Below are 27,574 nucleotides of genomic sequence, written 5' to 3'. Positions count from 1 at the left end.
CACAGCAGCCCCCGCTATCTGGCTCGTCTTCCACCCCAACAGCGGAGCCCAGCTCATGATTTCCCCACTAAACCACACCAAAAACTGAACCCCCACTTGTCCACGAATCCCCAGCAGCCATTAATTCCCAGCGCCTCCCCGTCTCCTCCTCCTCCTCCTCCTCCTCCGTCTCAGAGCCGCAGCAGCCATGGAGGAGGACTTCGAGCGCGCGGTGGAGGACGGCCTCAGGCTCTCCAAGCGGCTCGTCCTCCCGGGCGGCGCGGGCCCGCCGCGCCCGCACGCCGCGATGGACCGCTACGGCGCGCCGGAAGCCGCGACGTCGCTGCTGCCCGTGGCGCCCATGGCCTACGCCGTCGTCACGGACCCCGCCGCCGTCGACAGCCCCGACGTCCCCAGCTACCAGCCGCACGTCTACGGCCGGCTCAGCCCGCCCGCGCTCATCCCGCTCCAGATGCGCGAGGTCGAGCTGCGGGTCGACTGCGCCGCGGGGTGCGCCACGGCCGAGGTCACCCTCGTCGCCCGCTGGTGGCTGCACTGCCTCACGCGCAGCCGCGACTGCGACTGCCGCCTCGTCGTGCCCATGGGCGAGGAGGTGATCCGATCCGAACCCTCCCCCTCCCCTTTCCTCTATCGCGGTCGATTGAAGCTTATTTGGGCTTGATTTTGGTGCCGTTAGGCGCTGGAATGATTACCGGTAAAGTTTGCCGTTATTCTCTAGTTAATTTGGTTTTGCTTTAGGTGGTCGGGGCCCATGAATTTGGCTGTGCGCATAAATCATTTGCGCTGGACCGCACCATGTAGCCAGCCACTTGCGAATGCGCGTCATTATACATTATGCTTGGTACTAGTACAACATAGGGGTTGCCGTTATAGACGATTCCATTTGGAGCTCTTTGCTCTTGGACGTAGCTACCTCTCTGCTGGCTGTGGGCTCCGTCGTTGTTTTGGAAGCAAGCGAGGCCAATTCCTTGCTTACCAATCATACAAATAAGCATCGTCAAGAAAGAAATATTCGGTTTGGATTAGGGAAATTAACCAGATTTTCTAGGGATAACTCTGTTTGTAATTTGTACACCTGTCCACTAAATGCTTTAGTTGGTACAGTCATAGTACTATTTTTAGGAAGTGCATTGTTTTTTAACTTGTCATTTCGTAGTCAAACTATCTTCCGGTGGCCCAAACAGAACATTCCTTTCAGCTGTTTTGGGGAAATGTAAGTTGAATGGCATACTAAGAGCATCTCTAGCAGGTCCCGCAACCCGCCGTCCTGGAAAAATTGTTTAAGGTATCCCGTAAACGTTTTTTGCAGGACACGGGGCACGCAGCCAGAACAGATCCTGCAGATCGATACTGCAAATTCAAACATACTAGTTCGCGCTAGAAACATATCACCGGAGTTCATCACAAGCATAGCATAGGGAGTTCATCACAAGCATAGCATAGGGGAGTTTTTAATACAAACCGAAATTAAAACATCTACCGAAACGGAAAGCATAATAATAGATCTACTCCTCGCCAGAGTCGCTATTGTCGCCGGAGTCGCTGTCGCTGCCGTCGCAGGGTGGGGGCTCATTGCCGTGGATGGTGTGGTAGATGAGCATGCCGGAGAGGGTTGAGGTGTGCTGGTACTCCTCCAGGAGTGCCGGCATGCCCGCGGCAGCAGCTGCATCTCCAGCGGCGGCGGCCTCCTTCGCCTCAAACCAGGTGCGCTGGCCGCCTAGAGGCGCTGGATGGCCGGATCGAAGAGGTCCCCGAGGCAAAATTAATGCCCCCAAGCCCGCGCTCCGGAGCTGCGGGACTTCGCGCCGCGGGTGCACACCTGCTCCCTGCGCCTTTCCAACATGGGAGGGCGGAGGGAGGATCTGCCGGCTTCGTCGTCGATTCGGCGCTTGCGGCCGTCGAACGCACCTCGTCCGCCGAACCCACCGCTGCCGCCATGCTCGGAACCCGTGGGCGCCATCTCCGGCAAGATCCGGCAGAGAAATGTGCCGCAAAACGTGGCCGGAGGAGAAGGGATTTGAGGCCGGAGGGAGGAGCTTTGCGGCGGAGGAGGGTAGGGGATATGTGGGACGGGAACCTTAAACTGCACTGACGCTCGCATATATGGAGGAAATGAGGGTGGTTTACATGCCGCCTGTAATATTTTTACGGTCAGGGCCCTTTTTAGCGGATCTGGCTGGGCTGGTTTTTTGGCCCGTCCCGTAAAACGCAGTTCGCCGGACTTATACGGGATCTGCTAGAGATGCTCTAAGTAGTGCATTTATATGGCCTATGGTTTTGTTTTTTTATGTTCATGTTTACGAAATGCTGTTAGGATTCTGTTGTTTTGGTTGCATTTGGGTGTAAGTTGGCAAAGGCTTTAGTCTAAGCTCACAAGTGAGAGCAGTGCATGGAAGCTTGATTTTTATCTATTTTTTCGTTTTCTATTATTTGATTTATTAAACTTAGGCACAAATAGGGCGTGACAGCACACACAACAGGCTTAATGCACGACTGTATTCTCCCGCGTCGCCTCTGTTTTGGCCGACTGCCCACTAACATATGTCCCACTTGACAACACAAAGTGCCCCAACCTTTCTGTTTCAGCCCACAGCCCATATCGGCTCCCAATTTTGCCTTATTTTCCTTGGTCTATCTGATAAGTTAGCTATTTTTAGTTTTTTACTGAATACACATTGATCAGACTGGTATTCTGGATTGTAATTTGGTTGGTATGTCCGTCACTGACGCATCATTTGTCTCTCAAACAACCATGGAACTTAAAACATGCTCCATTGCTGCTGCATAAAAAAAGGGGCAGCCCGGTGCATGTAGCTCCCGCTTGCGCAGGGTCCGGGGAAGTGTCCGACCATTTCTGCTGCATATGAACATAAAAAATATGGCATCCTTGATAAGAGCGTGGCGATAAGATATTAGGAAGCAGTCATGCTACATGTTTGATATTCCTAATCTGTTCCAGGTTACAGCAGAGGATCTCCTAAAGAAATATTCACAAAAAAACTATGTTCTTTATGAAGTTACATAATACCGAATACATATTGAGATGTTGTCCACGTGGCCATGAATACAAGGGTGGAAATCACCTGGAAATATGTGCATAAACAGTGAGAAAAGAATAGCAGTTCAACAAGTCATGTTGAGCGTTGCGAGTAGTCGTCAAATCATGAGTAGTCATTGTAGCATTTGTGGTAATCCTGCCATGATGGGCATATGCAATGATTGAATTTGTTTGTTAATTTGAATTGAACAAATTGGTAAGTACGCACATCTATAATGGTTATTGTTTACTAGAACACCTCGGTAACTGCATCACTGCTATGTTGGTTATTGCTACTACGATCTTTGTTTGTTAACACCATGCTAACTACATCACGACTACAGTGTAATATTAGGTAGAATAGCCAGATAACTACATCACCACAATGGTGGTGATATATTCATCACTTAACAACTTGATGTTTACAACAACGAAAGAGAACCTCTACCATTTCTCTAGTCAACATCGAATGCAAATAGCGCAAGTGATATCAGTCATCACTGTATGCATTTTAAAAAACAAGCATACACTTGCTATTCTGTTTGATGTTGCAATATTTCTTAATGCATATGTATATATATCCAAAATGCAGTTTTTTTTCAATGTACTGCTAATCTCAGTCTAAGAACAGCAGTTTGGCTAACAGGGTTCAATTCTAGGCGCTGAGGTTACTGTTGGAAAAAAATCGTACAATACTCATGTAATTGATGTAGATGGTAACAGTCCTGTGAAGATTGTAAAAACTGAGAGTGGTGGTATTCTGAAGCGCCAGTTTTTTCAATTGACAATACCACAGGTACTTGTTTTGTAGTCCTCAGTTTCCCAACTGCTAGCTTGTCAAGATTCAAGCTTTCTGCAGCCATATCTGTCTGTGCTAACTATTTTCTTTCATCCCGTCAAGGTTGTAGGAGGAGAAGACATCTTTGCCACAATTAGATGGTCACAAAAGTTGTTGTATGATAATGGACAGTTTTCTGTTGATATTCCGTTTCGGTTTCCACATTATGTGAACCCTTTACCTAAAATTTTCACAAAAAAGGAGAAAATTCAGTTAACTGTGAATAGTGGTGTGAGTAAAGAGGTTTTATTGCAGGGGACCAGCCATCCCTTGAAGGTAATCAACTTTTTCGTAAGCACCATTTGGTAATCTGTCCGATGTCATGGTTATCATGAGATGTTCTTTGTGCATTTTCAGGAAAAAATCAGGCAGGCTGAGAAATTATTTTTCTTGCATGAAGCTGTGGTTGAGAATTGGTCAATCAAAGATTTCAACTTTTCATATAGTGTAAGTTATTCTCCAGTAACCTATTTATTTGGTTAACTGTATATTCTCTTCGGTACTTCTAAAATAATTTCGTGATCATTATGTTCCACGGCCTTCCATATGCGAATATTGAAAGCAATATGTGTGCTATGTGTTCAAATATGAATTTATGAATTTGTTATGCACATACAATACATGGCCCATCCAGGACCAAGTTAGGGAGAGGATCCCCTTGATCTCTCAGTTACAAAGTTTATCATTTAAATTAGGAATATATATTTTTAGCTTGGGACTTAAATCAATTGGAGATAATATCTTTGATTTGTTACTTAGATTGGATTGTTAAACCTCTATGTAAAGAGTGTTAGGAAGTATTAGTATTAGTCTAGGAGTCCTTATTAGTCTATGTTTACTTTCCTTGCACCTCAAGTCTTGTGTAATATATATATATATGCCCCTTGGGCCTTTAATAAAGATAAGTTGCTTATTCCTAACATGGTATTAGAGCCCTAGGTTTTTTTTCGCACGCGCAACTCGTGCTTGTTCCTCTTTCCATCACGGCCGCCGGCCTCTCTTCCCGTCACAGCCGTCGGCCGCTCGTCCCTGATCCAATCCCGCCGGCTCCATCTCCCGCGGGATCCCGTCACTCCCGTGATCCAGCCGCCCCCGTCGAAGCTACTGGATCTCGAAGCCCCGGCCCGCCCCGATCCCAGCGGCTCCAGGGGAAGTCACGACTGGAGGCCGCTGACTCCTCCCGACGTGACCCGCCACGATCCCGTTGCGGTGCTGGATCTCGAAGCCCCGGCCCGTCCCGATCCCAGCGGTTCCAGGCAACGTCACGACTGGAGGCCGCCGACTCCTCCCGACGGGACCCGCTGCGGTCCCGCTGCAGGTCGGACTCCACCCGCCGCGATTCTTGATCTGCTTCGATCCGGACTCCGCCGCTGTTTGGACTTGTTCCCGATTCGGATTCATCCGCAGGCCTTCTTCAAGTAGCCGGCTCCACTCGAAATTCCTCCTGAGATCGAACCAGGGTCCTGATTTCGTCGCCCCTGCTGTTGATTTCGCCAGATCCAGCGCTGCTCTCGTCCTCCCGTTGCAGCGCCCGCCAGCCGCCGCCCTGATCTCGTTTTGATCTCGATTGGATCCGGCTCTCTGGTTCTAAAAAAAAAATGAAAAAAAATGTCTTCATCATCAGGCTACATTGCTGTTCCTCGTTGTCCGATGATCTTTAATGATACTAACTACACCGAGTTCACTGGCTTTATGCGCATTCACATGCGTCGCATCTGTCTCTGGGGTGTTCTTTCTGGCGAGGTCTGCTGTCCGCCATGTCCGGTTCCTCTCATGGCTCCCACTCCGCCGACCCCACCGGCTCTTCCTGCGGATGCTTCTCAGACCGCAAAGGATTCGGCTAAACTTGCTGATGAGGCCGCTGTGAGTGCTTATGATGAGAAGGTCTTGGCTTATGAGGAGGCTCTTCAGGTGTATCGTGGTGCTCTGACCGTTTACACCCAGTGGCTTGATGATGATGCCCGTGCTGCAGCTGTTCTCACTGCTAGTGTTCTGCCTCAGTTTGCCTCTGAGTTTTTGGGCCTTCCTACTGCCTTTGAGATGTGGACTCGCCTTCGTCAGCGCTATGCGCCCTCTGGTGATGCCTTATACCTCTCCGTGGTTCGTCAGGAGCATGCTCTTCTGCAGGGTGACTCTACTGTTGATGACTTCTATGCACAAAGTTCTGCTATCTGGCGTCAGCCCGATTCTCTCCGCACTGCTGGTTGTCGTACTTGCCCCTGTTGCCAGGCTGTCTAGACCAACTTGGAGTTTCATCGCGTCTACGAGTTCCTGTCTCGGCTCCGTAAGGAGTTTGAGCCTCGGCGTGCTCAGTTGTTTGTGTTAAAGTTATAATATAAGTCATGTACCCTTTTGTATTTATCCCAATATATAAGGGGTTTCCTGCATATAATCCATCACCTGTACATGTATATATACCGGCCTATGGCCTCATGGGAATACAAGTTGCTTTCCTAACATGGTATCAGAGCTAGGTTAACTTTTGCACGCCGCAACTCGTGCTGTTGATCAGCTCCACGCTGCCGTTCTCCTGGCTCGTTCCCGTCAGGCAGCGGCTCCTCGTCACCTCGTTCCAGCGCCTGCCTCCTTCTCCCGATCGAAGTCATCCTCGATCTCCTTCTACTTCCTGTTTCGCTGCAGATCGAAGCCGTCTCCCACTGCTGCTGGTTCCCGTGGGATAGAAGCGTTGCAGGCCCTGCTCGTTCCCGTGAGATCGACGCGCTGCAGGCCCCGTTTATTCCCGTGAGATCGACGCGCTGCAGGCCCCGCTCCAGTCCCGTGAGATCGACGCGCCAGGCCCCGCTCCAGATCGAAGAAAACGATCGAAGCGCTGCAGGCCCGCTCGTTCCCGCTTCCAGGACGAATCCTGCCGACGAGCTGCTCCTGTTCCTGCTCGCCTTCCAGATCGGATCCCGTCGCCCAGCTCCAGATCGACTGCATCGCTGGCTTCCAGTGACGAGGCCGACCCGCTTGATCTACTGCATCAACGACTTCCAGGACGAATCTTGCTGACGAGCTGCTCCTGTTCCTGCTCGCCTTCCAGATCGGATCCCGTCGCCCAGCTGCTCGATTCTGCCCTCCAGATCGGATCGGGCTTACCCGCAGGCGATAAAAAAAATTCAAAATAATAAAATAAAATGGTCTACATCAGCACGCAACGTTGCAGTCCCTTGCTTCCCGTGACTCCTGACGGCTGTGCTGGTAGTTCTTCTGCTGCTTTTCATATGACTCCTGATTCATCCACTCTGTCATCTACTCGACCTCTTGATTCTCCTGTTCATGTTCTTACTGCTGATGGTACTTCTCTCCCGGTTACTGGCCGAGGCACTCTTAGCACTTCATCTTTTCATGTTCCCGATGTTGCTCATGTTCCTCGGCTTACCATGCAGCTCCTTTCTGGTGGCCAGATTGTTGACTCTGATTGTCTGGTCATTCTTGACTTCGACTCATGTTCAGTTCTGGACCGTCACACTGGTGCTCTTCTTTGTGCTGGCCCCCGGCGCCGTGACTCTCAGGGTCTCTAGGAGCTTGACTGGCTTCACCTTCCATCCGCTGCCACCGCAGCCAGTCTCTCCTCCTCTGTTGCCTTGTCTACCAGCTCTTTTCAAGAGTGGCATCATCGTCTGGGTCATTTATGTGGCTCTCGTCTCTCATCCTTAGTTCGACGTGGTCTTCTTGGATCCGTCTCCGGTGGTGTGTCTTTAGACTGTCAAGGCTGCCGGCTTGGTAAACAAGTTCAGTTATCTTATCCTCATAGCGAGGCTGTGTCTCAGCGTCCTTTTGACCTTGTTCACTCCGATGTTTGGGGTCCAGCTCCCTTTTCCTCGAAGGGAGGCCATCGCTACTACATTATCTTTATAGATGATTTCTCTCGATACACGTGGATCTATTTTATGTCTTCTCGTAGTGAGGTATTATCTATCTATAAGCGTTTTGCTGCCATGGTTCACACTCAGTTCTCTACGCCTATTCGTGTGTTCCGTGCTGACTCTGTTGGAGAGTATATCTTCAAGATGTTGGGTGGATTTCTCGCTGAGCAGGGTACACTTGCTCAGTTCTCTTGTCCTGGTGCTCATGCTCAGAATGGTGTGGCTGAGCGCAAGCATCATCACCTTCTTGAGACGGCTCGTGCGATGATGATTGCTGCCTCTCTCCCGCCTCATTTCTGGGCTGAGGCCGTCTCCACCTCCACCTATCTCATCAATCTACAACCTTCTATTGCTCTACAGGGTGGTGTTCCTTTTGAGCGTCTTTTTGATCGTTCTCCCGATTATTCGATGCTTCGCCTGTTTGGTTGTGTTTGCTATGTTCTTCTTGCCCCTCGCGAACGCACCAAACTGACCGCTCAGTCTGTTGAGTGTGTCTTCTTAGGCTATAGTGATGAGCATAAGGGCTATCGTTGTTGGGATCCTATCGGTCGTCGGATGCGTATCTCTCGGGATGTGACTTTTGATGAGTCTCGTCCTTTCTACCCACGCCCATCTTCCTCGACTTTTTCAGTGGAGGATATCTCTTTCCTCACTTTTCCTGACACACCTATCACACCCGTCGAGCCTTTGCCTCCGTTCCGCTCCCTCTGCTTCTCCACCTCCAGTCGATTTGTCGCCACCATCTTCCACAGTCTCCTCGTCTAGCATGTCACCAGATTCTACACCTTCATCTCCGTTGACTTCTTCATCGCCACTCCCTGATTCTATCTTGGCAATTCCTCCTTCCATTGTTCCATCTTTTCCTCAGTGTTACACTCGTCGTTCACGTTCTGTGGATGTCTCGTCATCCTCGTCTCAGCCTACTTATGGCTTGCGTTCTCGTCCTCGTCCGCCTGTTGATCGCTTTGGATTTTCCACCGCTGGTGTTACCGTTCTTGAGCCGACTACTTATCATCAGGCTGTTGTTCATCCTTAATGGCAGTTTGCGATGGCAGAGGAGATTGCTGCTCTTGAACGCACTGGTACGTGGGATCTTGTTTCCCTTCCTCCCGGAGTCCGTCCCATCACTTGTAAGTGGGTCTACAAGGTTAAGACTCGCTCCGATGGTTCTCTTGAGCGTCACAAAGCTCGTCTTGTGGCTCGTGGTTTTCAGCAGGAGCATGGTCGTGATTATGACGAGACTTTTGCTCCTGTGGCTCATATGACCACTGTTCGTACACTTCTTGCCGTGGCCTCTACACGCCACTGGTCTATCTCTCAGCTTGATGTTAAGAATGCTTTTCTTAGAGGTGAGCTGCGTGAGGAGGTTTACATGCAGCCACCACCTGGGTATTCTGTTCCTGATGGCATGGTATGCCGTCTTCGTCGCTCTCTCTATGGCCTTAAGCAAGCCCCACGCGCCTGGTTTGAGCGTTTTGCCTCTGTGGTGACTGCCACTGGTTTTTCACCCAGTTTTCATGATCCAGCATTGTTTATTCACCTTTCTCCTCGTGGTCGGACTCTTCTTCTCTATGTTGATGACATGGTCATCGCTGGGGATGACCCCGAGTATATTGCCTTTGTCAAGGCCCGCCTTAGTGAGCAGTTCCTTATGTCTGATCTTGGACCTCTTCGCTACTTTCTTGGGATTGAAGTCTCTTCTACCTCTGATGGCTTCTTTATATCCTAGGAAAAGTACATCCAGGATCTTCTTGCTCGTGCTGCTCTTACTGATGAGCGCATTGTTGAGACTCCTATGGAGCTCCATGTTCACCTCTCTGCTACTGATGACGATCTCCTGCCTGACCCAACGCGTTATCGTCATCTTGTTGACAGTCTTGTTTATCTAGCTGTCACTCGCCCGGATATCTCTTATCCGGTTCATATTCTGAGTCAGTTCGTCTCTGCTCCCACATCTGTTCACTATAGTCATCTCCTCCGTGTTCTCCGATATCTTCGGGATATCCCAATATATAAGGGGTTTCCTGCATATAGTCCATCACCTGCACATGTATATATACCGGCCTATGACCTCATGGGAATACAAGTTGCTTTCCTAACAGTTTGCTCGTGGCCGTATTTCTCTCATGGAGGCGCTTTCTGAGATTCGTGCTGAGGAGACTCGCTTCCGTGGTGCTGGTTTGCTGGAGGTTCCCTCGGTGCTCGCTGCTCGGGCTACTTCTACGCCCCCTGCTGCACCGCCCCCTTCTCACTCGAGTGCTCCGCCACTCTTGCCCACTCCTTCTGGAGGCTCAGGTCGCCCCCGTCCACATTGTGGCTACTGCAACAATGATGGTCATATTGAGTCCCACTGCTACATGAAGAAGAACCGTTTGCGCCAGGCGCAATCATCATCTACAGACACTTCGTCATCTACCTCGACAGGATATTCTGCGACTTAAGCGTCTGCTCGTTGCTTCAGGTTCTTCCTCGACGGGTACTGCTGGTATTTTGACTCAGGCTTCCCGCATTGAGCAACCACCTCCTACACAGTCAGGACCGTCTCACGCACACTCTGGTTGGAATTGGCCTTCGCCGCCATGATCTTATTTTTTCTCTTCCGCTGCCATCATCCCTAATCTAGTGTGTGTTTTCTAGTTTTCTTTGTTTTCTGCTGCGTCCACCAAATCCGTTGATATTTTGTGTTTTCTCATGCCATGCGAGTCCACCATACCTTTGTCTGTCAGCCTTTCTTTGGTCCTGATCCTTTCTATGCAACTTTTGTGGCCTATTTGTCCTTGTTGTTTTCTATAGGATTTTCTGGACTTCTTTTGCATTGTCGATCTACGTCCATCGTGCCTTATCCGCCGAGCTTCTTTCGCCGACGGTTGTCGTGGACTATGATTTTCTGCACAATGCTTTATTCTCTTGATGTGCCATCTTCTTTTGACAACCCATCTTCTCTTGATACTTTTGTTGTATCTTCAAGTGATGCGGTGTCTTCCTCTGATGTGCCATCTCTTCGGTGTCTTCCTCTTGATGTGCTATCTTCTTTTGACAACCCATCTTCTCTTGATACTTATCTTGTATCTTCAAGTGATGCGGTGTCTACCTCTGATGTGTCATCTCTTCGTTCACTCATTCGGCGACTCAACAAGTTTTGAAGACTCTTCATGCTACGACGACACTTTCATGATGCGGATTTGGATTATCATTTTTTTTTAGTATTACACTTCTTCAAATGCAATGCTATTGCATACGCTTTGCATTTGAGGGGGGTGTTAGGAAGTATTAGTATTAGTCTAGGAGTCCTTATTAGTCTATTAGTATTAGTGTAGGAGTCATTACTAGTCTATGTTTACTTTCCTTGCACCTCAAGTCTTGTGTAATATATATATGCCCCTTGGGCCTTCAATAAATATAAGTTGCTTATTCCTAACAAAGAGGACCCCCTATGAGGAGTAAAGCAAGCAAGATCTAGAAGAATAGTTCTTCTATCTTGCACCCAGGGGCGACAGCCTCTTCCAGTCTTCCTAACCCTAGTACATCTCATAATAATACATTAATATTAGTAGTTTAGTCATTAGCATACTACAAGACTGCAACGAAGGAGAACATGGTTGTCTTCCAAACAAATAATTACAGGGAGTGGGCCACATCACTGCCACATCAGTAGGCGAGACTGCACGGTACTGTCTTTCCTGAGTGCGGTCCGATGGGACTCCTGCCAATGAGTAGTGGGCCGTCTCCCTTCACTGATTTGTTTGAGGTCTCAAGTCACACAGATTCAGATTTTAGGGTTGAAGGACAAACCTTTTCCAAATTTAAACAATTTATTTAATTAACAACTTTAGTTAACATGGAGACTACAGCGTTTACTGCATGGTTGCCATTGAGATCAGTGTCATTACCTAATGCATTGTTCATGTCTGTAGGTTTACTCAGGTGATGTGTCCGGTGGAGTGCTTGTGCAGCGCTCAACATTACGTGACTATGACGATAGAGACATTTTCAGCATTTTTCTCTTACCTGGTAATAACCAGAACAGGAAGGTAGTTCCTCTTACTTATTGTCTTGTTAACTCGACACTAGTAACTAGACTATGCCAGTGCGGAAATTACTTGATGCTTGAAGATAACTTTACTGAGAAATCTTTACTTAGAAGTTTGTAACTCACTGAAAGTATTTAAGGTACTTAATTAAGTTTCTCGTGAGTCGTGTTCATTCTGTTTTTCATGTTGACATTTCTTTAGCCCTACTTTTGTGTGAAAAATTTACCAATCTAATTGAACATGACACACTTTTTTTATCTGCTTTTGTGCTTCATAAAATATTTCTGTGAATGGATATTGATCTCATTTGATTTATGTGATAGATCTTCAGAAAGGCAGTTGTGTTTATTGTTGATACAAGTGGAAGCATGCAAGGAAAGCCTATTGAGAATGTTAAGAATGCCATCTCAACTGCTGTCTCCGAGCTTGAGGAAGGAGATTACTTCAACATTGTAACATTTAATGATGAACTTCATTCATTCTCATCATGTTTGGAGAAAGTAAATGGCAAAACAACAGAAAGTGCAATAGACTGGATGAACTCAAAATTCGTCGCCCAGGGTGGCACTGACATCATGCATCCATTAACCGAGGTACAATATTTGGAAGACTATACCAGTTGACATTTATATATGATTGATGGCACCTTCAGTGCTCACATTACCTCTCGTGCTGTAAGGCATTGGCGTTGCTGTCAAACTCTCATGGCGCACTTCCACAAATCTTTCTTGTGACCGATGGTTCAGTTGAGGATGAACGGAATATCTGTCACACTGTGAAAACTGAGCTCACAAACAAAGGATCTATTTCCCCTCGGATTTCTACTTTTGGACTAGGTAATAGCAAATATGAATTTTCTTATTTACGACTTAACATATTGCTCTACGATAATACTGAAAGGAAATACTGTTTGATTTTGTGGCTGTGTATCATGTCTAAGGTGTTGGCCCTCCATAAAACACATACAACTTTACCAATTATAAAATACTCCTTCCATCCCAAAATTTAAGTCCTATTTGTTTTGTCCCAAGTCAATCTTTTTTGTTTGACAAAGTTTATAGAAATAAATATTGGTGTCTATAGTACCAAATAAGATACCGCGGAATGTTATGTGGTTGGCCTTGGAGAAACACAAAGTCCCAGCAAAGTACATTACCCTCATCAAGGACATGTACGATAATGTTGTGACAACTGTTCAAACAAGTGATGGCGACACTGATGACTTCCCGATTAAGATAGGACTGCATCAGGGGTCAGCTTTGAACCCTTATCTTTTTGCCTTGATGATGGATGAGGTCACAAGGGATATACAAGGAGATATCACATGGTGTATGCTCTTTGCGGACGATGTGGAGCTAGTCGATGATAGTCGGACGGGGTCAACAGGAAGTTGGAGTTATGGAGGCAAACCTTGGAATCGAAAGGTTTTAGACTTAGTAGGACTAAGACCGAGTACATGAGGTGCGCTTTCAGTACTACTAAACACGTGGGGGGGGGGGTAGCCTTGATGGGCAGGTGGTACCTCACAAGGACACCTTTCGTTATTTGGGGTCAATGTTGCAGAAGGATGGGGATATCGATGAAGATGTGAACCATCAAATTAAAGCCGGATGGATGATGTGGCGCCAAGCTTCTGGCATTCTCTGTGACAAGAGGGTGCCACAAAAGCTAAAAGGCAAGTTCTATAGGACGGCGGTTCGACCCGCAATGTTGTATGGCGCTGAGTGTTGGTCGACTAAAAGGCGACATGTGCAACAACTAGGTGTGGCGGAGATGCACATGTTGAGATGGATGTGTGGCCACACAAGGAAGGACCGAATCCGGAATGATGATATACGAGATAGAGTTGGGGTAGCACCAATTCAAGAGAAGCTTGTCCAACATCGTCTGAGATGGTTTGGGCATATTCAGCGCAGGCCTCCAGAAGCCCCGGTGCATAGCGGACGGCTAGAGCATGCCGATAATGCCAAGAGTGGTCGGGGTAGACCAAACTTGACATGGGAAGAGTCCGTAAAGAGAGATCTAAAGGATTGGAGCATCACGAAAGAACTAGCTATGGACAGGGGTGCGTGGAAGCTTGCTATCCATGTGCCAGAACCATGAGTTGGTCGCGAGATCTTATGGGTTTCACCTCTAGCCTACCCCAACTTGTTTGGGACTAAAGGCTTTGTTGTTGTTGTTGTATAATACCAAATAAATATACTATGAACATATATTCCATGATGTATCTATTGTTTTTTTTTGAAAAGGAGGTTCAAACCCCCGGCTTCTGCATCAATCGATGCATACGGCCATAAATGCATCTATTGGTATTGGTTTTGTTTTGTAGATGTTGTTTTTCTAATATAAACTTGGTCAATCTTAAACAAGTTTGACTTAGGACAAAACAAGTAGGACACTTTTTTCCACGAACACGCAAAAAACCTTGTGTATCATTTCATTAACACCCAGAAAAGCTACAGCAGGGCACTCAAATGAGACCGGACACCCAAAATGACACACCCCCAAGTACCAAGTACTATCCTGGGATCAGATTGAGCAATCCCAGGGCACCTACATGGGATCAGGCCCGACACTCATCTTGAATGACATGTAGGAGGCGACGAACGTCAGGGGTTGGACTATTGAAAGTTATTCATTCTCATGTTGAAAATACATCTAACTTCATTCTCTTACATATCCATTCTTATGTGTAAATCATTTTGGATTACTCAAGTTTGTTCAGTAAAGAGGGATGATATTGGGGAGATCAATATTTTATTTTACTTGTATGATTTCCAATTTTTTTACTTGGAATAGTTTTTAATTAGTTGTACTTACCCTTTATTTTAGGTTCATACTGTAACCACTATTTCTTGCGGATGTTGGCATCAATTGGCAAGGGGCATTACGATGCTGCGTTTGATACAGGTATGAACAAATTGCCCCCTTAACCCTTGAACCAGGCAGTGTTTTGTTCTACGCACTACTGAAACTCAAAACTCTGAATTATGCTCTAATGATCCAACTTTGGCAAGTTCTGGCTAGGACAATCTTATGGATTTCAGCTCTAGCCTACCCCAACTTGTTTGGGACTAAAAGCTTTGTTGTTGTTGTTGTTCCCAACTTAGGTTTTTCGTTTATAAACTGTGTGCGTTAGGGCCCTTCACCATTGCTTCTAATCAAACCATAAAACTTGACATGCATATTGATTGTACAAACTTCTTCTTTTTTTGCGAATATTTGTAGAAACTTATTAGAATTTGTGCTGAGCAGAGAGTAGAATTTTATGAGATGATTTAAAGGTCTTCCATGGAATCATTTTGTTCCTGTTCAGTTTTGCACTCAACAGCATGTTGCATTATGGAATCATATGATCTACTAAGTTGGCAAATTAGTTCTATGGCTTTTTATAACAAATAAGCTTTGACATTTTTTTCTTCTATTTCATCCAGCAACTCTGTTGGCAGAACGAAATTGTGCAGTAAATTTAATTGTTTATAAGTGTTTTGGCTGTACTATAATTTGCCGGATTTTGTCCAAAGTCCAGTGCGGTACTTTGCAAAACTGAAGTTTTCCATTCTGATTTTTGACACCAGGATCAATTGAGGGTAGAATGCTTCAATGGTTCCAGAAAGCTTCATCCACAATTGTCGCAGACATTTCGATTGATGTCACAAAGCATACCCAAGAATTTGAAGTGAGTTTTATCCCAGCAAACCTGTCAGAATGTCACCTTTTAGCCATGTCACGAAAAAGCAACATGTGACAGTCATTTATTATCAATCTTGTGGTGACATATGCATGTACTATTAGTAAAACACTTTGTAGTAAGTTGTGTGTAATTGCTGAGTGGAGAGGGAGATAGGCCGAGTGAGGGGGCATAAAGTGCTTCTGGGTTTTGGGGTATTCAGTTGACTACTCATTTTGGGAGCACTCAACATACTCAACAGCATGTTGCATCTTTAATTTTCTGAAATAAATGCCCTCCTGCGTTTGCTCATTTTCTTCTGATATAAAGGTGTGGATGGTTGGTATTTGGTACCTAAGATCATCTAACTTTTTTTCATAGCTGGATTATCCATGTCTCTTGCAATTGAACCTTTTCCCCATTCAGGTGGATTGTGAATATATTCCTGACGTTTCAGCAAAATATCCATTATTTGTATCTGGAAGATTCCGAGGTGAACTGCCGGAGACTCTTTATGCTGAGGGCTATTTGTCTGACATGAGTAAGATATCGATTGAATTGAAGGTCCAACAAATAAAGGATATACCTCTTGACAAAGTACGTTTTTCACACTTTATTCTAATTCTATTCAAAGGCACTCTGTAGTTACTTATAGAACTTCCTCATTGACCTAATTTTGGTTGTGGGTGATGTGTGTGTGCTTTTTTGGGGGGAGGGGGTGGTATTGTAACAATTCAGCTTTCGCCAGTCATCAAGATACAATGTAGCTGAGGAACTCCAGTGGCTCTTTTACGTACGATGCAATCTAAAGTATCTTGTTGACCCCAATCGGTAGTTATTTTTTTTTCCGAGAAAACGCAAAAGACTTTGCGTTTCATTGTATTGAAAAGAGGGAAAGACAACCTCCTCGGAGGCTAGTACAGAGGTGTTACAACCAGATCAATGCACGTCCCAGGAGGGTGGCAGGGTGACCCTAAGCCCCTTGGCCCCTGCCTGCACCCAATTCCTGGACTCGTCCTTGATCGCATCGGCGAGCTCAACTAGCGATGGGGTTACATGGTCAAATACACACGCGTTCCTATGCTTCCAGATCATCCAAGGCACGAGAAGCGCAATCGAGGCCAGCGCTTTGCGGAGCGGGTGAGGCATGGCCTCGCGAGCGCGTAGCCACCAGTCCTGCAGCGAGGCGTCCTGGTCGGGCACAGGTGCCGGTAGTCGCAGCCAGGACATGATCCCGTGCCAAGTCTGCTTCGCGAATGGGCAAGAGAGCAGCAGGTGTTGTATCGTCTCCGGTTCTTGGTCGCAAAGAAGGCACCGAGGGTGATGCGTTAGGCCATGGCGAGCAAGGCGCTCCGCAGTCCAACAACGGTCCTGATTAGCGAGCCAGTGAAAGAACTTGACCTTCGGAGGGGCCCAACTCTTTCAGATCAACTTCCAGGACTGGCAGGTGATCGAACCGTGGAAGGTGGCTAGATAGTAGGACCTGGCTGAGTACTTGCCGCTGGCTGTCCACTTCCAGGAGAGCGTGTCCGGCTCTGCGGAGAGGGTGATGCGGGACACCAGCAGCCAGATCTGGAGATACTGCCCAATCTCCTTGAGGCCAATGGTGCCGTGAATGTCCCTTGCCCAGGCATTGCCGGCGATGCCCTCTGCCACCGTCCGGGACTTCCTGCGATGATTGGGGATGCACCCGTATAGCGAGGGCGCGTGCTCGCGGATGGAGAGGCTGATGAGCCATCGGTCCTCCCAGAAGAGCGCAGTCGATCCGTCTCCAATCTGCATGGTGGTGGAGGCATAGAAGAGGCCATACTCCTCGGGAGTGAACTGTAGGTCTAGGCCATGCCATGCGCGGCTAGTGTCCGTCCGTGAGAGCCATAGCCATCGGAGCCGAAGGGCGAGCCCCGTGTGCTCTAGGTCTCGTACACCCAGGCCGCCGTACTCCAGCAACCGGCATACCCGTCGCCAGTTCACGTGGCAGTGGCCACCGTGGGCCGCCTCGCGCCCGGCCCAGAGAAACCCACGCCGAATCTTCTCAAGCTGCTTCAGAGTTTTCTTCGGGGGCGCTAGGGCGAGCATCTGGTGGACGGGGATGGCGCTGAGCACAGACTTGACGAGCGCCAGCCGCCCGGCCTTGTTCATGAGCCATGCCTCCATGATGGGAGGCGGCCGGCCACCTTTTCGACTAGAGGCTGCATCTGAGCCGCGGAGGGGCGGCGCGTGGAGAGGGGGATACCCAGATACGTGATGGGCAGAGCCGTCGTCTGACAGCCCAGAATCGCCAGTGATTCGGCGGTCGACTCATCTCCATGAAGTGCGGTGGCGGAGCTCTTGCCGTAGTTCACGTGTAGGCCGGAGGCGGAGCCGAAGATCCCTAAGATGCCCTTCACAGCGAGGACCTCGTCGGTCGAGGCATGATAGAACAACATCACATCATCGGCGTAAAGCGAGATAGCCGGGATGTTGCGTCGGGGGTGGAGTCTCCGGAGGATGCCGACCTGGAGCGCCCGTTGCATGAGGCGGCTGAGCGTGTTGACGGCCAGAACGAAGAGCTGCGGGGATGTCGAGTCACCCTGTCTCAACCCGCGGCGGTGCCAGATCGAGGGTCCCGGCACGCCATTGAGCAGGACGCGGGTGCTGGCCGAGGAGAGGAGGATGGCCAGCCACTCCCGGAACCTCGCTCCGAAGCCATATTGGCGCATGGCCTCGAAGAGGAAGGGCCAAGATATGGAGTCGAAGGCCCGGGTGAGGTCGAGCTTGAGCATGATCCTGGCGTGCCCAGTTGGTGCAGTAGCTTGAGGGATTGCCGGACTAGGATGAAGTTGTCGTGGAGGGTACGTCCGGCGATGAAAGCATTCTGATAGCGGCTCACTAGGCCGTCGAGCATCGGTGCCAAGCGCAGGGAAAGGACCTTCGCGAAGAGCTTAGCCACAATATGTATCAGGCAGATCGGTCGGTAGTCGCCGAGCTTGTGAGCATCGGAGCGCTTTGGCAGCAAGGTGAGTGGTGCTTGGTTGAGCCTGTGGAATCCACGCCCCCTCAGCGCATAGAGCTGCTCAAAGACCTCAAGCACGTCCTGCTTAATGGTGCTCCAGCACGCTCGCAGGAACTCCGCGGTAAAGCCGTCCGGCCCCGGTGCCTTGTGCGCCGGCATGCGCCGCACAGCCTCCCATATCTCGTCGGGGCTGAACGGCGCCTCTAGGCCTGACAGATCAACTGGCTGGATGAGTTGCTCAAAGTCCAGCGTGTGGGCACGATCGGCCGCTGTGCCCAGCAGCCCGTCGAAGTGGGCAAAGGCCGCCTGGGCCATCTCGTCGTGGTTGCTGATCGTCTGCCCGTCAACAAGCAAGCTGTATACTCTGTTTTTCTGCCGATGATAAGTGCATTGCCTGTGGAAGAAGCTCGTGTTCGCGTCGCCGTCCAAGAGGGAGGAAATGCGAGCACGCTGTCGGGCAATCGTGCGCTCAAGCGAAGCCAAGCCCAGGTAGGAAAGCTTGGTCTGCTTGCACAGCCAATCCTCCGGGGGGAGCGTGCGGGTCTCCATGGCTTGGTCGAAGCGCAGGATGAGCTCGCGGGAGATGGCAAGCTTGTCCCTGATGTTGCCCGTGGACTTGGCGCACCAGCTCATGAGGGCGCGGCCCGTAGCCTGCAGTCGCCGGACCAGCCACCTGAAGGGGTCTGGGTCGGACATCGAGCCCCAGGCCGCGGCAACCGTGTCGTGGAAGCCGTCGAGGCGCAACCAAAACTCCTCGAAGTGGAAGCGCTTGTGAGCTGATGGCATGGGCGAGCAGTCCAAAAGCAGAGGGCAGTGGTCGGAGACAACGGATGCCAGACAGCGGAGGTGACACTCGCCATGACTGTCCTCCCAGTCAGTGGTGCAGAGCACCCGGTCGAGGCGCAGGTCGAGGCGCACGAGCGTGGGAGGGGATTGCTCGTTGGACCACGTGAAGCGACGCCCATTGAGGTAAACCTCCTTGAGGGCAAGGTCGTTGATGACGCGGCGGAATCTTCCCATCATGCGGTGGTTCACGTTACCCGAGCTTTTGTCCGAGGCACGACATATCAAGTTGAAGTCCCCACACAACATCCATGGGCCTGGGCTGGTATCGCGAATGTCGCGCAGCTCTTGAAGGACCAACAATTTGTCCTGGTCGCTTTGGGGCCCATAACCGTGGTGAGCCACCAGGGGTTGCCATTGGGCGCACGCACCTTCGCAGTCACCGCGTGCTGCGTGAACTGAAGGTCGGAGAGCGTGGCAGCCCTTGTTTTCCAAGCCAGGAGAATGCTGCCACGCGTGCCATCGGCTGGGAGATAAGTGGACCCGTCAAATTCAGACCCCAGCGTTTCCAGCACAACAGACGACGAGATCAAAGCCATCTTAGTTTCTTGGAGGCATACAATGGATGCGCGGGTGGTACAGAGTAGCGATCGAATCGCGCAACGCCTAGCGCGTGAGTTAAGGCCTCTAACATTCCATACAACAATCTGCAAGCCGTGATCCATGGACAAGGTGTCGACGCGTGGCGAGCGGCGCGGCTAACTCGCGCAGGCGGCAACAGCGCTGGGCACGGCCGTCAGGCAGGCTGGAAGCTCCCTGTCGACGAGGGCCGCGATAGCCTGCAGGACCAACATCTGCAGCGGCGTAGCGAATAGGTCGTCGTAGGCCTTCATCGCAGCAGCGGAGATGGGCTGGTTGATGCCAACGATGCCAAGGGTGCGGAGGATCTGCACTTGGGCGCGTCTCTCGGCCTTTGGCGGTGTTGCCACTGCTGTATGAGCCGAAGCCGACCGTCCCCGCCGCGGGCTGAAGTTCAGTGGTGGTCGCTGGCGTTTCCCTGGAGACGGCAGGGTAGCGTTGAGCTGCTTCGTGGCTGCAGACAAGAATTGCCCCAGCGTCCAGGAGGAGGTGGCCGGGGCTGGCCGGCTGCGCGATCGACGCAGGGTGATCGGGGGCGAAGCAAACCGGCTCGGCGCAGGCACGCGCGGCGCTACATCAGGGTCATCCCGATCTGGGCGAGTGGGCCGTTGCAGGATGGTGATCGGGGATGGGCCGGGTCGGCCTGAGACCTCGCCAGTCGCTGCAGGAATGGGCTGGGGGGAGGGCGCCGCGGTGGAGATTGCGCAGCTTTGGCCCGATCGGGCAGCAGGTGAGACTGGCGCGGCCTGGGCTTCTGGCTGGGAATCCGACACCTGGTTGGCGAGCGTGATCTCAGCCGAAGCAGGCGTGGCCCCGATGGGATCTTCCTATATGAGGGGGCGTGCCGTCTCGTGCGAGGCGGCCCTGGTCGTGGTGGGGGCGCGGGAATTTGAAACGGCAGGAGGAATTGGGGCGTCTCCAGCCAATGGCGGGGCGCCAGCTGTCGCCGAAGGTGGGGCCGTTCTGCCGTGGACCGGGGGTTGCGCAGGTAGGTGCGCGCGGGCCCCCGACGAACCTCCCTTTTGCAGGCTGATGACACGGTCTCCCTCTCCTTTGTTGACGCGATGACGGCGGTACGCGGGTCCCTGCGGCCTGGGCCAGGCCTGCATGCCCAGTCTGGCAGGACGGGGGGCCCTCGACGGCGCCGCCACGTCGGGCCAGGAGGCCGCCATGGCCGTACCGTCAGCGCGGCCGAGGCACCGCACTCGCCATGCTGGCGCGTCGATGGCCATGCCATCCGCGCGGCCGGCCGGGGCCTCGTCAGCACGCTTGCGCTTGCGGCCACGACGGCGCGCGCGTCCTGGTGCTGGGCCTTGGCCATTGCCCTGGCCGCGCCTGCTGCCCTCGCCTGTGTCGTCGCCGGCATGCCCGCCGGCCGCCTGAGGAACGTCCGACGTGCCCCTGATGCGCTCCGCCACGGTGAGCTCGATGGAGATGGGGTAGGACAGGGTTCTGATGGCCGGGGCTTCTGATGGCACGCAGGCCGGGAGCTGCTCGACGATAGCCAGCACCACAGCGCGCCGAATGCGGGCGGGGTCGTGGGTGTGGCCGGAGAGACGGAAGACGTCGAGGTCGTCTTGCGACCGCGTGCGGGGGTGCATCCGCTCGATCGAGCAGCTTGATCCGAGCACGTGCTCAGCCACGGAGAGGTGCCACGCATGCGCAGGAATGCGGCGGAGCTCCAGCTCGACGCGATATCCGAGGTCATTGGCGGTGGCGTGCGCCAGCTTGCACCATGGCCGCAGAGAGAGCAAAACGCGGCGAACAGAGGATGTGCTCGCCATTGAGCCGGCGCATGGTGGCCAAGGAGGAGAAGATGATGAGGAAGTCTTCTGGGTGGTGCGCGTGCACGGTGAAGTCGCCCTCGGCGAGGTCTAGCGAGGTCAGGAGCAGCTCGACCATCTCGGCCGGAGAAACTCGCGGCCGGTTGCCCGTGATGGTGGCCACCATGGCGCGGGCAAGGACGTGCTCCGCGTCGTCCATCTCCGTCGTCTGCGCCATGATGACCCGTGCGGGGCTATCTGCGGGCGACGGGGCGGGTGGAGCTGGGGGGAGAGCAGGCGCCGGGTGGGGTGCGCGTGGCTGTGCGGCGGCAGAGATCCTGGCGACCACGCCGCGAGGAGGGGGCGGCGCGGCCGCTGACGCGCGCGGAGGCAGCCTGGGGGCGTCCTTGGCGCGGGGCTGCGCGGCGTCCGTGCGTGAGGGCTGCCGAGCCACGTCGGTGGAGCGACGACCGCCACAGGCGCGCGAGGCATGACCGAAGACGAGGCAGCGGCGACACCGGACGTCGTTGGGGCAGTCGCGCACGTGATGCCTGGGGTCGAGGCAGCGGAAGCAGAGGCCGGCGGCCTCCTCCGGGGACGGGCTGCGGCGCAGCGGCGGAGATGCTGGACAGGGCGGGGCGTCACGGCGCGGACGGCGGTGGGGGTGCCTGCGGCGGGGCTGCTGGAACCCGTCCGCGTCAAGCACCGGCCCACCCGTCGCGCGGCGTACCTCCGAGCGAGGTCCGAGGCGGTCCTGCACCGCGGGGCGAGGAGCGGGCGCGGCGCGTCCGGAGGCGGCGGCGGCCGCCGGCGGGCCTGTGGGGAGCGAGCGCGCGACGTCGCTGTACGACCTCGACGAGGACTCTCCCTCCGAGCTGCTCCAGTGCTCCCCGTAGGAGACGCGCTCGCCGGAGGGGGTCTCTCGGGAGCCAGCAGGGTCGGCGGCGGCGAAGGCGGCCATCTCGCGGGCCCTGAGAGGGGACGGGGGCAGGGCGGAGCGCTGGCGGTGGGGGGCGGCGAGGCTAGGCTAGGCGCGAGGGCAGGAGCGGAGCGGGAGCGGGAGCGGAGACATCAAGTGCCCAACTTACAGCCCTTCAGTAAAACTCCCAATCGGTAGTTATGATAACCAGATATCACGTCGGCTTACCAAAATTGTAAAATTTGTCTGGAACATCTCTGGAAGTATTTGCTATTCATGATTTTTTTTTTTGGAAAGATTTACTGTCCATAGAGTCACCTATAGCTTGTTAATTTTGCTGTTTACTGAACATCTCTGGCATGGCAATCAATTGAATAAAATATGTCACTTATAGCTTGTTAAGGGACCATTGTTTATCACCGCAGTGACCAGACTCAAGGAGAGGGTGACAAAACACTAGATATTAGCATTGTTTTTAAATCAATGACTGGTTTGCTATTATTCATCTAGCCGGTTTTGCTAAACTACTTGGCTAGCAGATGAAGTCAAAGTGGTTCGTCGGCTGGTTTACCAGCTAGCTCCGAACCTGCAACTAGTAGTTGAGCTGTCAGTTAGAAACCCCAAAATATATGTCCGACTAGAAGTAGTCCTAGGCAACACTATGTGACTTGAAACCTCCTGCTGGCCTGAACTCCCTGACTATTAGGCAATAACAGTCGCTCGACTAGTCTAGGTTAGTACTTGGCCAACTGAATACCTCGACTAGCCATGACTAGTTACGAATATCTAGTACTGCGACTAGTCCATGAGTTGGTATCCTGGAGACACGGCTTGACTCGTTGACTCGTAATCCTTGTAGCACTGACTGGTGGTTGACTAGCCACTTAGCCAGTTGGGTGGTGCCTTGGCTCGACTTGTCTGACTTCAAAATGTTAGGTGCATATAAAAATTTAGAACCATTGTTGGCCTAACAAGATTACAGAGCCGTTGAGGTCAAGATGTGCTCTAATTGTGTGTCGAATAATGAACTTGTGCTATTGTTCTTGAAGGCAGTAACCGGGAAAATATTACGTGAAAGATTAATCAAGATTTTATATTCCATTTTATTTTCAAATTTCAGGTGTTGGCAAAGCAACAGATGGACCTTCTAACAGCAAAAGCTTGGCTTTCTGAAAACAAGCAACTGGAGCAAATGGTAACGTGCACTCTGGGTTAATACTGCTGATCACATCTGATTCTGGCCTCACATTCTTAAATTAAGCTCTGCCTGTTAGGTATTAATTTGATATGACAATGTTCAAGTGGTTACTTTAGGGCACTCGACTGCACTGAACTTGATGCCAAGATTAGATATTACTCCCTCCGTCCGGAATTACTTGTTGCACAAATGTATAAAAATGGACGTATCTAGAACTAAAATACATGTCGATACATCTATTCCTATGACAAGTATTTCTGGACGGAAGGGAGTAAATTATTGCAACGTGTGAGAGGATGAGTAAACACAAGACATGGTTATCTCATACGTGTAGTGTTGTGGCGTTAGTAGCACAATTAGAGTCCAGTTGGGTAGCCCTTCCCTTAAACTTAACTCCTCAAACGAGCTAGATCCCACATGGAAGTCTCAATCCATCTTCCTTCTTCTTACTTAAGGCACGGTCTTGAGTTTACGGCCAATGACGAATTTTGACTCGTACAACAATGTCCAGGAACTTGCCAGGGATGATCTGCAAAATAATTTGATAGTCTCACCTGTTGAAGTGCATATGTGGATTGCCTAGCCCTTCCCATAAGCTCGGACTTTTGGTTGCTTTGGCTAGTGCATGAAGCTTCACATCACTGAGCCTGATTGTACGCGTGCGAGGAAGGAATCGAGAAAGTCAGTGAAATATGTCCTCCATGGGCCACATTTTTGACACTTCTTTGTCTGAATGGGGTTTTCTTTTCTAAGTTTCCCCTGGTCATGATGGCGTGGTCCGGACGAACGATATGTTGGAATCGGCGATGAAGGCCGGCAGCCATATTTTTACGTAGGTGCTGTTTCTCTGTTGGTGCACTTCTATGTAAGTGCTGCTGCTTTGCTCGTGGCTGGGGATGGCAGAAACTGATGAGAATTTACTTGGATTGGGAGTTTTCTACCCAAATTTGAGCAGCTGGGGGTGTTTGGAGGAAAAGCTAGTCTACTTCAAGAAGATATTTTGAAGTGAGAAGTAGGTGAACTGGGCGCATGTAGGAAAGCAGGATGAAGTTAAAGCAGTGATAATTTTTGAGGATTAAGTTTTTAGGGGGTTAATTCCCTAAATGATTTTTTCAAGGGATTAAATGTTTTGGCAAGGGCTCTATTCTATTTGGTTTTGTATATGCATCAGGCACTGGCCATCCTATAAGAGGGCATGCATCCCATGTCTTTTGGGACAAGCAGAAATAAACCCTTGATCTTTGTGTTGCTAATCACCATCCCTCTATTTTCTTGTATTGATAACTCCCTTGTTTGTTCCTGTTTCATTATCGTTAACCCTATGCGTATGAGTATTGAATTCGTGACTAGTATGTTTCCATACGTGTTGGCCACTTCCTTTCTCTACGTAAGGCGCGACATACTTTTGCATATTCTAGGATAAGTTTTTTTTTTCTGCGGAAGTCATTTCGTTCTTTTTACTGCAATCAAAGTTAATATATCCTTGCTCGAAATTATCTTTTGTGATATGCCTGGAAGCTTAAAGTGGGAATATCTCTTCACCTTGATGAATAATATTGTTTCTAAAATCTGCTTCAGCGCTCACATTATTTGAATATAAACAGGTGGCAAAAATGAGCATACAAAATGGCATTCCTTCGGAGTACACACGGACAGTCCTACTTCAAACCATCATGGAAAAAATAGATCCAGCACAACAGGTAATCATATTGCCCCAACAGATTCATCCTTCTTTATTACGTCTTGGTTACGATGTCAACTCAGTATAAGCAAAGATTAAATTTGATTTAGAAAACAAATGAAGCAGGTCTCGCTTAGAACTCAGTATGATGCATTGCCTATTAACGTAATTCTTCAGACGATTATGTGTTAATTCGTGATCCAAACGCTCTTATATTAGTTGACAGAGGGAGTACTACATTAATGTCTTCAAAGAAAGTTGAGAGAATATGTATGTGATCAAGCTTGCTGCTGCACTTACGCAGGGAAAACAGAAACCAAAGAAACCAGAGGAGCCTTCAGCGATGCCGCTTCAGGGCTTGACACTCGGCTTTGGCAACGTGCCGGCGACGACAGAGAACCTAACCTCGGGGTTCGGCGACACAAGGGCGCCGGATAAATTCGACATGTTCGGGAAGGCGGTGGGCGGCTGCTGCGGCCGCGTGGCGGACTGCTGCTGCTGCATGTGCTTCATCAACTGCTGCAGCAAGATGAACGACCAGTGCGCCATCGTCATGGTGCAGATGTGCGCTGCCCTCTCCTTCCTCGGCTGCTTCGAGTGCTGCTCGGAGCTGTGCTGCGGCGGGGGCAGCTCGGACTGACGACGGCCCGAGAAGAGGCGTGGTGTGTTGTACAGTAAAGTGTGCATAGTATTGCTGTATAGGATTGCGCGTCACGTATATATTTATTTATATGTACTGCTTGATTGTGAGGCCTCTTTGTCAATATCGGCCGGTAATAAACCGTCTGATTCACTGGCGATGTAAAGCGAGCTAAGCGAAATTAAACGAAGATGAGTAACTACTTGTCCCACCAGACTAGTTGAATATGAGCATGTTACCTTGAGTTTTAACCTGTATACCTTTGTTTCTAAATATGAAACGTCTTATAGTATTAAACACCGTTGTTACAAATCATTTGTTAGATCAATTGCACGAAGGGCGAAAACCTGATACAGCACGATGCCAAGGGCTTTTTTCTTGAGGTCAACGAGTGTGGATCTGTCAAAACTTTCATTTACAAGGAAAAAACCACAAACACACAATCCGTTTTCAGAATAAGACATTCCAAAAAAAAGTTTCCAGAATAACATGCATGTTAAAAGAAATACCGTTATAATGTTGAGTAAATAGGCAATTTTCCGAGTATATTAATCCACGAGATAATAACTAGCATGGCATTGACTAGACTAATGATATATTGATCTTGAGCTAACCTAGCACATACTACGCATATAGTGGATACATCTATGCAGACAAGTAGTACTGCTAGGATAAATACGAACATGAGGATAAACGAGTCATACCCTCCAATCGGCCAGTTGGCCGTAGCAGCGGCGGCGGCGGCAGTATCCTTTGCCGTCTTCTTCTCGGCTTCCTCGCGGAGATGGTCAGCTTCGCTTGGTGAAGACATGGCGATGACGAGGGCGACGCGGACATAGACGAAGCAGACAGACGGAGGCGAGCAGTCGCGTGATCGCTCCCCAAAAACCTAATCGCCCCTCTCCCGTACAGGAACCGGAGAGGCGGGGTTTCGGAGGCCTGCTCTCCCGTCGACCGTGTACGCGGTAAACGGGACGGAGTCGCCGGCGGCAGCAGCAGTTAAGGAACGAACGCGTGAGGCAGATGTGATCTGATTCTCGTGACGGCTAGGGTAGGCGATCGCAGCCACGATCCGACGTCTCGGATCGTGCCTTGTCCGTTACGTATTCTCCGTTCCTGACCGGCAAAAATAAGCGCGTAGGTATGAGCTCGGCTCGGCTCATTCCCGCAACCCGCGGCGCGTCGTGACGAGGCGTGGCGTGGCGTGGCGTGGCATGGCGAGGCGGGCGGCGGAGGAGGAGTGCGTGAGGGCACCTTCTCTTCTCACTCTCCAATAGCATGTGGAAGAGAGACCCTTATAAAGGGGTCCAAACTCTCCTCCACTAGCGGGGTGGGACTAAACTCCCACCACCTTGTCATGCCACCACCTACATGGGCCCTTGGAGATTTTTCTGAAATTCTCTAATGGGCCTAAAGCCCACCTCCAAATTTCAACAATCCCCCACCAGATCTCAAGGGCACATCGTGTTCCCTCGTTCCAATCACTGTTTTAATATACCAGCATTTCAGTGAAG

The 27,574-nt window shown here is 50.5% G+C and overlaps 1 protein-coding gene across 1 annotated transcript; it reads left to right on the top strand.

Annotated features, from left to right (window-relative positions):
* LOC123399564 lies at window positions 1-26,317 on the top strand. Its single transcript, XM_045093966.1, has 13 exons — window positions 1-592; window positions 3,684-3,833; window positions 3,939-4,151; window positions 4,233-4,322; window positions 11,659-11,775; window positions 12,099-12,368; window positions 12,455-12,611; window positions 14,608-14,685; window positions 15,354-15,454; window positions 15,872-16,042; window positions 23,662-23,736; window positions 25,344-25,439; window positions 25,725-26,317. Exons 1-13 carry the CDS (start codon window positions 188-190, stop codon window positions 26,058-26,060), a joined length of 2,259 nt encoding a protein of 752 aa, XP_044949901.1. The 5' UTR covers window positions 1-187; the 3' UTR covers window positions 26,061-26,317.
* The last annotated feature ends 1,257 nt before the right edge of the window (window positions 26,318-27,574 follow it).

This window comes from Hordeum vulgare, chromosome 5H (genome assembly GCF_904849725.1).
Source record: "Hordeum vulgare subsp. vulgare chromosome 5H, MorexV3_pseudomolecules_assembly, whole genome shotgun sequence".
Lineage (NCBI taxonomy): Eukaryota > Viridiplantae > Streptophyta > Magnoliopsida > Poales > Poaceae > Hordeum > Hordeum vulgare.
The sequence above is the reverse complement of the archived record's forward strand: the minus strand, read 5'-3'. Positions and strand labels throughout refer to the sequence as shown.

Bases quoted from the DNA above. Each gene is read 5' to 3' on its own strand.
- LOC123399564 (XM_045093966.1), top strand. From the start codon at position 188: ATGGAGGAGGACTTCGAGCGCGCGGTGGAGGACGGCCTCAGGCTCTCC. The intron at 12,369-12,454 runs GTACAATATTTG...TCGTGCTGTAAG, and splicing joins TCATGCATCCATTAACCGAG to GCATTGGCGTTGCTGTCAAA. The intron at 23,737-25,343 runs GTAACGTGCACT...GAATATAAACAG, and splicing joins ACAAGCAACTGGAGCAAATG to GTGGCAAAAATGAGCATACA.